This window comes from Centroberyx affinis, unplaced genomic scaffold (assembly GCF_046629955.1).
Source record: "Centroberyx affinis isolate AG114_WGS23_722 - 3 ecotype Tasmania unplaced genomic scaffold, CSIRO-AGI_Caff_v1 ptg000893l_1, whole genome shotgun sequence".
Taxonomy (NCBI): domain Eukaryota; kingdom Metazoa; phylum Chordata; class Actinopteri; order Beryciformes; family Berycidae; genus Centroberyx; species Centroberyx affinis.
This window is the reverse complement of record NW_027279481.1, coordinates 623101-635883: the sequence shown is the minus strand read 5'-3', so window position 1 is coordinate 635883 and position 12783 is coordinate 623101. Positions and strand designations below refer to the sequence as shown.

General features: G+C 42.0%; 1 protein-coding gene across 1 annotated transcript; it reads right to left on the bottom strand.

Moving 5' to 3' along the window:
* Positions 1-6831: 6831 nt before the first annotated feature.
* fstl3 (follistatin-like 3 (secreted glycoprotein)) lies at positions 6832-12453 on the bottom strand. The gene is made up of 5 exons (XM_071521511.1): positions 12254-12453; positions 11548-11733; positions 8913-9128; positions 8575-8802; positions 6832-8376 (listed from the first exon to the last, which is right to left on the bottom strand). The coding sequence occupies exons 1-5, from the start codon at positions 12321-12323 to the stop codon at positions 8324-8326; spliced, it is 753 nt and encodes a 250-aa protein (XP_071377612.1). The 5' UTR covers positions 12324-12453; the 3' UTR covers positions 6832-8323.
* Positions 12454-12783: the final 330 nt, after the last annotated feature.

The following is a 12783-nucleotide window of genomic DNA, read 5'->3' as shown; positions in this document are numbered from 1 at the left end:
TGGATGAAAGGTGTTTTATGTAATGCATGTTGCCAACATACTGGAGTGTAAAAAGTCACTATTATGCACAAAAATCCTTTCTCTTATGTTGTGCCTACCATAAATACCATACATTTCTAAAGTGAAACAATGGATTACTTTCCCAACCTAGAACACATAACATAGATATGATTAGTTGTAATGAGTCTGGCTGTTTCCTCACAGCAGAGGTCACATTGTAACGTAGTTAGGTCCTAATGTCCTCTCGCCCAGTGTTGTGTCTGATCTGGCCATGTGGGAGCAGGAAAGACACGGCTGTCCCATGGGCTGAGATTAGAGAGGGTCTGATAGCACTGAGATTTGCTATGTCTGCCTGGCTGAGGTAAACTATTGTCCCTCTGCACCCAGTGCGTCACCGCCGTCCCAGTCCACTGCTCATTGTTGCAATCCAATCTGGGGAGTGAGTGACTGTGGGTCAGAGACAGGTCATGTGAGCAGCAGAAAACAACTTTGCCAGACTTGGTACCTTCCACATCATGTAGTTCAGGTCACTGCTAATCTGGACTTGTGATGTTTTGACCAAAAAACATTTTTCTGCCAGTGAACAGCGCTGCTATTGAGGTCGTGTAATACTAAACTGTGGCCTGCTTCTAAAACACTCCAGTCTGTGATGTGGATGAGGAAACTTAACACAGAAGATACTGAGGCACTTAATGTGTATTATCTCACAGCACTATATCACACTGCTAAAATATATCACACAATATCAAATTGCACAAACAGGCACATGCACACATATACAAATACAGTGACTTAGAGAATGCAATATTTGTTGTTGCCTATAGTTTTATTACTGTTTTGTTCTATTTCACACGGCATAAGAAGCAATAAAGCGAAGCAGCCAAGGCAGTAGGCTGATATGCTGCAAGGGACACTGCTGCTTTTGTCGCTCCATAGAGCTGTTCCAGACGTTCCAGCCGGGAATGCCCTACACAGTTCCACTGGGCCCCTAGATTGCACTCACACACACACACACACACACACATACACACACACACACACACACACACACACATACAGACACACACAGCAATAACAGCCGCCTGCTGGAACTTCCTGGGCCTCTTAGTCATGCGTCACTTGTTTTCAGTCCCACCCATTGAGGACTCTGTCTCCCTCTAGACACACTCTCGTTAAGGTCATGCATCACAAGAGCTGTGCAACGTACACACACACACACACACACACACACACTTACTGTAAGATCCCTGGAGGGACAGCAAGAAAGCTGTAAAGATCAACATTAGCGATGGAAAGAATTGTTCTTAAAGAAATAAACACAATACCTCGTCAACTCGTTAGGATATATGCTCACATTTGAATCACAGCAGGTTCACTTCTCCTCTTGGATGATGTGTCCCGACTACAGTGTTTTTCCACTCGGCTTGTGATCAGGCACTGTGTCACAGAGTAAAAAAAAAAAAAAAAAAATCACATGGTACTGCATTGGTACACTAGTGTTTGAAATTACATCACTAAGCAGCTAACAAAATATAGATGTTGCTAGAGGAACATATGTGCGCAATTAGCAGCGTAAGTCCAACCTTCTTTGTCATAGTGTTTGTGGTCACTCACTGCAGATGTTCCCTTATTACTCCAGGGATCTTGATTTTACCTGCCTTCCTTGACCCATTGTTTCACTAGATTATGGTGATTTGTCCTGATCATGTAACTAGTCAGAGTGCTGTGTCTGACTGTGTTGTAATCCATTATATATAATCTGCAAAGTCTTCACTTCAACAAATAAGTACATTCACAACGATGCTTGACAGGCAGCTAGTTGGTCAGGCAACTATGGGATTTTAATATCAATCATGAACAGTGTGCCATAAATGTGATTCTAGTTCAGAGTTTTTTTTATTTCACCTGCACCGTTTATTACTCATAGATGTGTTAAATGGCCTTTCTCAATACTGAGTGCAGAGAAAACACAAAACAGTACAATTACTACTCACCAATTGCACCTTAGACAGTGAATAGATGAGGAGAAAGGTATGTTTTTGTTGCTGTGTGTGTGTGTGTGTGTGTGTGTGTGTGTGGGTATGACTTAAGTCACTTTCAGGGACACACACCAGATTTAAGACCAGTTGATTGGGGACGGCTTGTGCAATTGGGGACAAAAGCCGTGTCCCCAATTGGTAAAAAGCTGATTTTTGGGTCAGTGGTTAAGGTTAGGGTTAGGGTTAGGTTAAGGTTAGGGTAAGGGTTAGGTTTAGGCAAGTAGTGGTTATGGTTATGGTTAGGGTAAGTCTCCAGGAGATGAATGTAAGTCTATGTAAATACCCTAAAAGTGTGATAAGTAAGACTGTGTGTGTGTGTGTGTGTGTGTGTGTGTGTGTGTGTGTGTGAGCGTGGTGTTAGAGTGTGGGAAAACTGTAAAAACTGTAAAAAGGTGTAACACACCCACACATGCACGTGAGAATGTGGGTGTGCTTATGTCTGTAGTCCCTCCGCTGATGTATCACCTCTCTGTTTGGGTTTCTGGAGAGCATCTGATAGAGGAGTGTGTATGTGTGTGTGTTTGTGTGTGTGTGTGTGTGTGTGTATTTCCTCACAGAGTTGTATCGCTTACTGTTGTTGCCTCTACACTGAACAACAGTGGAGCTAATTACACCATGCAGTTAGTCCCCTAATCTAAAACTGACCATCAGCCTGTTTACAAGAGGTACAATTCTGTAGTTTGGGGGAATAGATACCATATGGGCCAGCAGACTTCATTGGTGGTATGCTGTCATGCCATGACAAGCAGAGGACCTCCTCACAGTTGATTTGACCAAGTGTGTCTTAGTGGCTATTGTGGCTCCTAAACTAAACCAAAAAAAAAATGCTGGTAATGCAAAATGTAAGGAAAATCTAAATCAAGCAGAATTCCCACTCTTGTGTTTGCTGAATTTGCACATGACAAAATACGATACATGACAACTATGAGAGAGCTCAACCAACTTTCCGTGACAAATAAGCAGGTATTTGGGCTCTCCATCAGGCCAACGCTTATAAAAAAAGGTTATTACTGCCTTGTGTCTATGTGAGAGCCACCTGAAAATTGATGTGAAATTATGGTCATGGCCTGGTATGTTCCCAAGCCTCAAATTGCACAAACTGACTTGTCAAGTTTGGGAACATGAATTGGCTAATTATCACACTTCATTTAAATCTTCTCAGCTATGCAGCTTGATATTTCGACATGTAGACCAACCAGACTTAATTCAATGACCTTGTCATCACCAAATCAGGGCATCAATCCCACGCTATACTTGTCCCAAGCACACATCTGTTCCCAAACACGCGAGGACCCCTGAAGAGTCTAAGAGGTTACTTCATTAAACACCATACCAAAGTGGGTTCATCAAATATTTTGAATTTCACAAAACCTTACAGAACATTATATTGTACTTCCAGTACTTTGTCCTTCTGCTAGGGATATTACTACATATGGGCCAGACCACACACAGACACCCAGAGCCAGAGAGGCCATCCCAGAGGACACGGTCAGGAAATGAAACAATTCAACAAGCCTAATTGGGGACAATTAGCATTTGCACACAACTTCCTCACTCTGCCGATCTCTAATATTGATGGCCTTACCAACTCACTAACATTGTTCATTTGTAGTCGACTCCTGTGTGGAGTTGTTGTTGTTTGGAGTGTGGTGGTGAAGTTAGTTTACTTGCCAAGCCTGGCAACATAGTGCAAGGTTTCTCTGAACCAATTAAATACCAATTTTGTTGTCTGCTGCAGCTGGCAGACATCTTTTTAAGAGCAGTGTGCTTTGAGAAAGCATTTGGTAACAGCCGTGGTCTAAAAGTTTCATCTTGAACCTCTAAAAGCTTGATTTGATGATAGTTAGTCCCAGTTATGCTTCTACCACAACATCTAGGGGATGAAATTACAGTTTTGAACATTATTTCTATAGTTTTCTTCTCTCCTACCCAGCAAATTATTGAGTGTTAATATGTGTTGATTGGACTCATAAATGCGGGCAACGTTGATTTTAACATTTTCAGAGTGAAATTAGCACTGACAATTTTACTGTGTAAGTGGTCTGGTACTGTCTGATTAGATTATATTGTCATGCTCATCCAGACAAAAGAGTTGGTTGTTAAACATTTATCTACCGCAATCCAGCTGATTAGTAGTCTAAATTGCCACAAATTACATTACCTTTGTAGATTCTAAAATCAGAGACCATAAAGATAATTTCTCAGAAATCAAGAGTCAATCAGAGTTGTTTGTAGCAATATGAAATAATAAGGGTTAGGGTTATTAAATATGGCCTGTTCTGTCAGCATGATGATCAATTGTCAGAAGTTAAATGAAATGTGCATATGGAAGATTTTATACAATTGAAAGACATGCCATGAAATAAAGTAAATCCGGGAAATAATGCTTGAGAAAGATATTTTCTGATGGAGTGATAGATCTGATATCTATTAGTTTCAGCTGTGTGGGCCGGAGCTGTTTACGATCCAATGGCGTGATCCAGAGAGTGGGTGGTCTCCGAACACTCCACAGCGCCTGGTTTCATCACAACATCAGCTCAGATCAACTGTTGGCTGTTAACTTACTGGAAGTTGTAAGGCGGTTCAGAGGAAATGAGACACCATGCGGATGTTCTGTGTTGAGAAAGAAGCTTGACATATCGGAGCAAAATGACCAAACATCTCTGAAATGTCAGTGTGTGCGTCACATTATAGCTCCATGTGTTTGCGGGGATATAAACAACTCAGCCAGAGGTTATGATGCAATGTGTGAGATTGATCCCATGCTCATAACAGGTGAGCTCCAGAAACCCAGAGCGGTGTGTGATACATCAGCGGGACGACTACAGCCATGACCACACCTACACACTCATGACAGACACATGAATACACACACACACGTACAAACATACACCAACCCACAGCATAAAATCCAGACTCCAGCAGTGAATGTCCTACATAGATATATATATACACTATAATCCCCTTCAGCCCCCAGTGCTTAGACATACACGCACAGAATCCCATTCCCCTGTTTCAGGAAGTGAAGCTGGCATCTAATTGCCCACACAACACCCCATTATGTGCAGAAAAAAGATTGAAATATAGAGCATGGTGTGCAAAGAATCCCTGAGGTCTCATGCTTGGTGTAATTAGAATAGCCTTGAAATGGCTCATACGTTTACCCTGCGGTTATGCCACCACCTCCATTGTGTGACAAGGGGCGCATCCGACGTCAGTCAGAGGGCTGCGGTGTAATGATATACTGGGATTAGGCTGTTCCTGTCAAAGATATTACACAGTCATACTGACTACAGTGAGTGAGCCTGCAGGATTTTATTTGTCTTGAACTACAGATATCTATCTATTTGGATGGTTTTCCTGGATACTTAAAATGTATGAAGTGTTTTGTTTTTATTGAAGACCACAGCCATTTCAAGATATGTACCCCAAGGTGTGCCAAACTCCTTATCCCAATGGGTGTTCACTGCAAATTCCTCATGGGTTGCCACTTTTTAAATCATGACCAGAGACATTGGTTTGGTGGGTTTATTGTGTGGGTCACAAAAGAATTTACAGACGTCTCAGACTCCATAAAGGTATGGCAACCGTTGCCTTGGACATGACATTTTTTCCCCATATATCCTACAAAATGAGGTATAGATTATGCAGTTTAGGTTTAATATCTGGAATACAGTATATTTCCTGCATGTTATTCCCTATGTTGAGAAACTGAACTGCATTGAGGGCCTCATCGACAGACAGAAGCCTCCCTTTGCCCAAACAAAACCAACTCCAGTGGGCCACAATGAGGCCATGTCTGTGTGCCTGATGACAAGACCAATATGTTTGTGTGCCAGTGTTAGAGCTGTGGTGTCAAAGTTCCCTACAAATTCCTTTGCATCATTCAATACTGTATGATTTTATTTTGAAAGCATAGAAAATAAATTCAAGAAAAAGCCAATTTTGTGTATTGTATGTGAGGACGCAACAACAGCCCCTCGGTGGTATTGTTATTTGCCCTTTGCGAACAAACAAAACATCTAATTCCATTCCCAATGTAATAAAAGGGTACTTGGACAGGAATATAAACATCTCCCTAAAGTTGAACCAGATGCTGCTGCATGGCGCAGTGCAGAAGTCAGAAGAGACAGAGAGTGAGAGAGAGAGAAGAGAGAGAGAGAAAAACAAGGGAGGTACTTCACACAGGAAAGTGAGTCAGTGCCCAGGCCTCTGCACTTTGAAACATTCATTCCTCAATTCCTTCGCCCTCCATCCTCGACTCACCACCACTCCCACCTAATCCGGAGTAGGGGGATATCCCCCGGGAGACAGGACAGAAAAGCTGCTCGGCCTGGCTTTGATTCTCTGCTGCCTCCCATAAGAGGCCTTGAGAAGGTCGGTCAGAGAGGAGACCCAGCCACTGCACGCATAGCAGAGGAGGCCCAACTACTGACACGCACACACTAAGAGCCAGGCTGCCTGCTGCAGCCTGACCTGACACCCCAAACCCCCGGCATGAGAGCAGAGCTGCCCAGTTCTCCTTAGGTTACAACTGCATAACCATGATGATCATTTGGGTGACAGGAATTGGCAAACAGTGTATGGAGACTCATAGTTGTAAAAAAAATACAGTTAGAGTAAATTGTAAGTATTATCTATTGTGATACAATGCGGATAACCAATATTTTTAAGTGAATTGGGATCAGGATAAGCAGGTTGCACACCACAGTCTTTAGCCAAGGCTATATTTTTTTAAGTTCAAAAAGAAATAAGAAGACACGTTGTGACAAATATTATACTTTATGTTGTTTTTGAAATGGCAGTACAAAAATACAAAAATAAGTTGATGCATTTATCATTCAAATTTCACAGTACATACACAGGTACATGAGACTGTTATTTACAAGATAATCTGTGTGGTTCATAAAAATGTTCAGTAATACACTACAGCGATTGTTAAAAGCATCTGGACAACATTTGTTTTGAGTTTCAATTTTTAATAAGATCACTTTGACCATTGAGGATTGGCCATTTGTATAGATATCTATTAGGTTTCAAGGGGCAGCAGTGTCAACAATGAACAGATACATTCATCTGTGATGGCAGTATAATCACGTGGGTTCAATTGGCCTAAATTGAGGTCCATTCCCAGACAAATTTGATTTAGCATTCAATCAGACGATGCTAATTGCATTTGTCTGTCCAGTAAGTTCTTTAAAAATCCCAATCAAGTCAAAGCAGCAAAACAGCGTCGGAATGAACTGGCATGACCTAGAAAATACATGGACTAAACAAAGCCAAGACTTCAACAGAGGAGGTATTGTAAGAGGGCTTGGGGTTGAACCAACAGTCTTATAAAACTCCTACAGACAGAACTAAACTGTTAATTTTAGTGATCAACGGGTGGCCCAGAGTTTTGATTAGGATCCAGAGTAAACATGTGTGGGGGGAGAGAGGAAGAGACAGAGAGACAGGAGAGAGGAGAGATACTGTACAGTTTTGTTTGGGCTGAATCCCCTCTTCACCTCCAAACAAAGGCTAAAATTCAGACAGCACTAACTGCAGTTGTCCTGTTTTTGCTTGTGGTGAATTGAAACCACATTGGCAGGCTATAATGTGGTATCAAGTTTCCAAACAAATTAGGGTTGCTTGCCATACTGCTTATAAAGGAAAATAGTTTGTTTGAGTGTGTGTGTGTGTGTGTGTGTGTGTGTGTGTGTGTGTGTGTGTGTGTGTGTGTTTTTGCGGGGGTGGGGTGTGGGAAATGGAGACTGTAAAAACTGTAAAAACTTGTAAAAATTAAGCAATGCCAGTGACCATCATTGTACATACACAATAAACAAAATAACACAATAAATACATTGTTTGCATCAGCTTTTCTAAGGATATATGGATTTGTATACAGGATAAAAACATAAATAGAGCTTAATACCTTCTCCAATAAATAGTAGTGGTATTCTATTTACAATATGCACACATCTCCCACAGAGCCCATAACACCTTACTCTCTCAAGACACATGCCTTCGTCTGCCCTTAGTTCCACAACCTAACTCACAATCATCACACATTGCAAACAACAACAGCTTTGGTTTTTTGGAAGAGGCAGTAGCGCCAAAGTATGTCTTCCAACAAGATCTCCCATATCAAATGTATTGTCATTCTATGTACAAAGGGTAGGGTGAGTGATTGTCGAAAAAACAAAAACAAAAGAGGTCATCATGGGAAGCTAGTGGAGCGTCACGTAGAAAGGTTTGTTGACCAACCCATCTCCTGCACAAGGACTTTGTCATGGATAGTCCATCTAGACTGCATTTTCCTCACTGCCCTCCAAATCCTGAGGTTTCCTTGGGGGATCTGCATGAGAGAGAGAGAGAGAGAGAGAGAGAGAGAGAGAGAGAGAGAGAGAGAGAGAATGTTTCTTTAAGGGCCTGCATGAGAGGTGTAAAATCATCATTGACTCATTGACTCTAAGTACATATTTGAGAGATAGAGAGAGACAGGCAGACAAACAGAGAGAAGGAAACAGTGTCACAGGGTTTTTTGCAGCCTTACTGTTGCAGTGGCCATAGTGGCGGACTCCTATGGAGCGACCGAGGAAGCAGGTGGCCCGGCGGAGATGGCAGGCGCTGGGGTAAGTGATGTTGTCATTGCCACAGATGGGCTGCTCAGTTGTAATGGGTATTGGGCAAGGTGTTGTGCGGCACATCACACAGTGAGCACTGTTGGTCTGGTCAGTCACACAGGTGTGAGTGCCTGGACACACCACATTGGAGCATGACTCTGTACAGGACATGAACGGGACAATTAGTAAAACAGAGTGAAGAGAAATGTCGCTGTTGAGTAGAATAGCTTGGAAGCAGTGCAGGCTAGATAAATAATAAGAAGCTTACTTTTACACTCTCCCTGGTACATGACCTCCAGGTCAGGGTGTCCCATGCAGCGGGCCATCAGCAGAGCGCACTCGTCCTTGTACGACTTCCCATCACTGCCACACACTGCGTGCTTCTTGGAGATGTGAGAGCAGTCTGGAGAGCACACACACTGAGGCCTTCCAGTCTTCATCTTGCAAACCTTGCCTAGGCTGCATTTCACTCCCTCGCAAGTCTCTGCAAAAGCAGAATGAGAAGTGTTGAATGTGGGTGAGCACTGCGCATTGTCAGTTTAATGTTACTGTACTAACAAGTCTGCAGACATCAGGTGATCCACAGGCATTTTCCTACAAAACAAGCATGAAAGCAGGGGTTTTCCCACACCATAACACAATTTTTACCTTGCACAATATTTACAATAATCACATATCTTTATTGACGGTCACACACAGGGGTGTCTCGCCTGGTGGAATGTGAGGTTGGTGTGTTTTCATAACAGTCAGATCCATCTGTACTGCTGCACCCAGACTGGGCTAAGCCCCTGCAGAGGGACGGAGGGGCTTTGAGGCAGACAGAGTTCAAAGAGCTGTCAGAGAAGTTTACAGGCTGAGAGACGGGTCTGAAATGAGGAAGCCCAGGCTCCACTAACACCCCATAACGTCAAAGCTCAGGAGGAACTGTAATCCTACACAGCACAGAGGCAACACCAGACAATTCACACAGGCCTCTTCCCAGGACCTTTCTGAGTCTGCAGAGATGATATTGTTCAGCCTGATCAGCGCTGAGTCCCTAAGATCCTGTACATAAGCAGGAACCTATTTCCTTTCTCTTCCAGCACTTCAATTTCCTGTTCTCTGTTCTTTTCCACTGCTCTCTCTCTCTCTCTCTCTCTCTCTCTCTCTCTCTCTCTCTCTCTCTCTCCCTCTCTCTCTCTCTCTCTCTCTCTCACTCACTCTCTCTCTCTCTCTCCCTCTCTCTCCCTCTCTCTCTGATAGACAGTTAAAATGAGACTACAATCTGACAATGCCATAGGTGTTATTCCAGATGTTTATTTTTCTCTCAGTTGTATGATGACACGTAATTAAACGTTCAGTGACACAAAATTCATGATGTTAACATTTTCCTCCCACAGAATGCCGAATGATCAAGATAGTGTTGCACATTATGAGTCCCAGACATTTGGGCATGTGGCAGGCATTTCTTCCGGAGTCTGCAGGAATTAATTTTCTTATTCTGCTCATGGAGGCAAACAGGCCTCCATTCCAACCAGCATTGGAAAAATCTAATGCGAAATGAATTTGAGGAGGGAGGGAGAGGAGGAAGGATAGAGGAGCTGTAGATGGGAAAATGAAGAACCGCATTCTTATCTGATTCTAGTAATTTCATTCATTTGCTATGAGATAAAGCTTCTTGGCTTCATAAGATAAGGCTGTGAATGTGATCATAAGATTAAAGTTCATTTTTATGCAAATACAGAGTGCCAGATTTGTCTTTTTTTTTTACAAACCTGCAGGCTACATTTGACTATGATCTCCATACTTTTTTCAGGTTTATCTAAACAACTGACAATCTCTATAATTTGACCTGACCTAAGCTAACATTGTCCCACAGCTACAAACTATGTAGCTTTAAAATTCTCAATTCCAGTCAGAGGACTCATCTAAATAATCCCGTCTGTTTTTCTAAGCCACGCGACAAGGCCAGAAAAACCTGGGGCTGTGGTTGGGTGTATTTTCCTAAATCTGCCAGTAGCTGGATTTTTACTGGAACTTATCAACATAGCATAATTCACAATTTTGGCGCATGATCACATGAGCAAGTGCTCCTTATGAAAACAGAATTTATCTCTGAGTGAACCTGAATGAACCTTGCTGAGATTCCAACAGAGGAAGCGTCTCAGGACAGCTGGGTGGAGTTAGATGGAACGCCTGGCCTAGATCCACGTCTGCATTTTGTTAAAAAGCTTCACAGGGAACTCACTGTATAAATACCTTACTAAATGACTTGGTTCAAATCAACTTCCACCAACTCTCCAGAGAGAGACGAGAGTCATTTTATGCAAAAGTTGTTGCCATTTGAGAGAAGACCTAACAACCCATTGTTCATAACAGCCATCCCATACTTTCTCATTAAATCCACTCTGTATGCAAACCCTGTGTGACTCCAACAGAAACATATGGTCAATTACAACTTAAAGTCTGCCAAATAATACTTCACCATACCTAAGCGATGATAAGCACTGTTGGTTGCCTGAGAATTGTTTCCTATCTTTCACCTGCCAGTACTTACCTCTAAGTGCCGTCTGACAGTAGCTGTCTCAGGCCAGTAAAATATTCTGTGTAGTGTTTATTCAGAATGTGGCTTCATAGACCTGAAACAGTTGGGATTTTAAATGTGCGTCTAAGGTTGCACAATGACAGCAGAATAGTGAAACCACTTAACACTTTGGTTAGTTAGAGGAAATGAGTAATACTGTTCCCTGCATTCCATTTTTGAAAACCATCTTGTCAAACGAATGATATGCAAAAATTAATCCAGCCTGGTCTATCCAATGTTAGCCAACTGAATGTTGTGCATTGTGGGTAAGTACACGCAATACACAGGGGACTCATATGTTGTACTTGATGTACTTGGCAAATAAAACAAATTTGTTTACCTTTGCAGGGTTTACAGGAGACGATTCCCAGGAAGCCCAGCAGGCTGACCTCATTCATGGGCAGACTAGTGTTGGACCATGCGGTGTCCAGCCGGCCCCCAGCGCAGCACTCCTCTCTGGTCACCCCTCTCATCAGCACCATGTCACACCTTTGGTCCTGACTCTGCTGCAGCCAGCACATCCCAGCTGAGGAGAGCCATAATAAACATACATATAACAGAGATAAGTTACTAAGTTATAAAGTAGACTAAAAACATATGATGAAATCTTTAAGTAAACACATATATATGTTACAATATAGATATATATATATATATATATATGTTACAATTCTGAATTACTGTCCATATGACTTACTTCTTCTAGTCAATATCCATTAAAATATGCATCAGCCAGGCTGATAACTAATGCATATCCTCTCTCATAGATAAACTTAATTTATTCCAGCCTATCCTTTTCTCTTTGGTAATAACATACAGCACATGTTTGAAACAGTAGGCTACACTGTATTTTTAAAAGTGTGAGGTAAAAGTTAGTCCCTTTACAAACAAACATTACAGTATGTGAATGTGTATTCTGAAAACAATCAGACACAATACAGAAACAATACTTCATCATAATGATTGCAAGAGGGTTCTTGTCATCATTTTCAAAGTAAGACCCATCAATCATACTTTTTCAAAAAATAGATGAAAAGTCCACTCACCGTTGGCAGGATTCCTCCCAATTTGACACAAAGTGAGAATCACACCGAAAACAGAAATCAAGAAGCTCATTGTGTTCTCTCAAAATGGCAAGTACAAAAACTTTTCTGAAAACTTTTCCTGGCAAATATTAGCAAGTGATATGCCTCCAGGATATAGTGGATCACCCTTACTTCTCTGGAAGTAGCTCTCCCTTACGTGAATGAATGTGTTGTGGATAAGTGATGTCGTTCCCCCTCTGTATAAATATTTAGCCCAGATGGAATTATGCTGCTGGGATGGGCGATCCTCTCAGCCAATAATAAGCCAGGGCAGGACACAGTTTGACTCTGACTCAATTTCCAGAGTCGGGAAATGATCCATGCCCTCCAGCGCCAGACGCTGGGCACTTATATGACCTCACAAAACGTTTTCACACCATATTAGATTAATTAAAGGCTAATTAAGTCTTGGAAAAGATTTGTGTCTTAGATGGAGAAAATATTTCACAGTCAGCTGTGCTTCTATGAATTCAGAAACACATAGTTATTTA

Excerpts from the sequence above, each read along its gene's own strand:
- fstl3 (XM_071521511.1), bottom strand. The coding sequence starts at position 12,323 with ATGAGCTTCTTGATTTCTGTTTTCGGTGTGATTCTCACTTTGTGTCAA. Across the intron at positions 11,734-12,253 it reads TGGGAGGAATCCTGCCAACG|CTGGGATGTGCTGGCTGCAG; the intron begins GTGAGTGGACTT and ends GGCTCTCCTCAG. Across the intron at positions 9,129-11,547 it reads CTCCTGTAAACCCTGCAAAG|AGACTTGCGAGGGAGTGAAA; the intron begins GTAAACAAATTT and ends CTGCTTTTGCAG.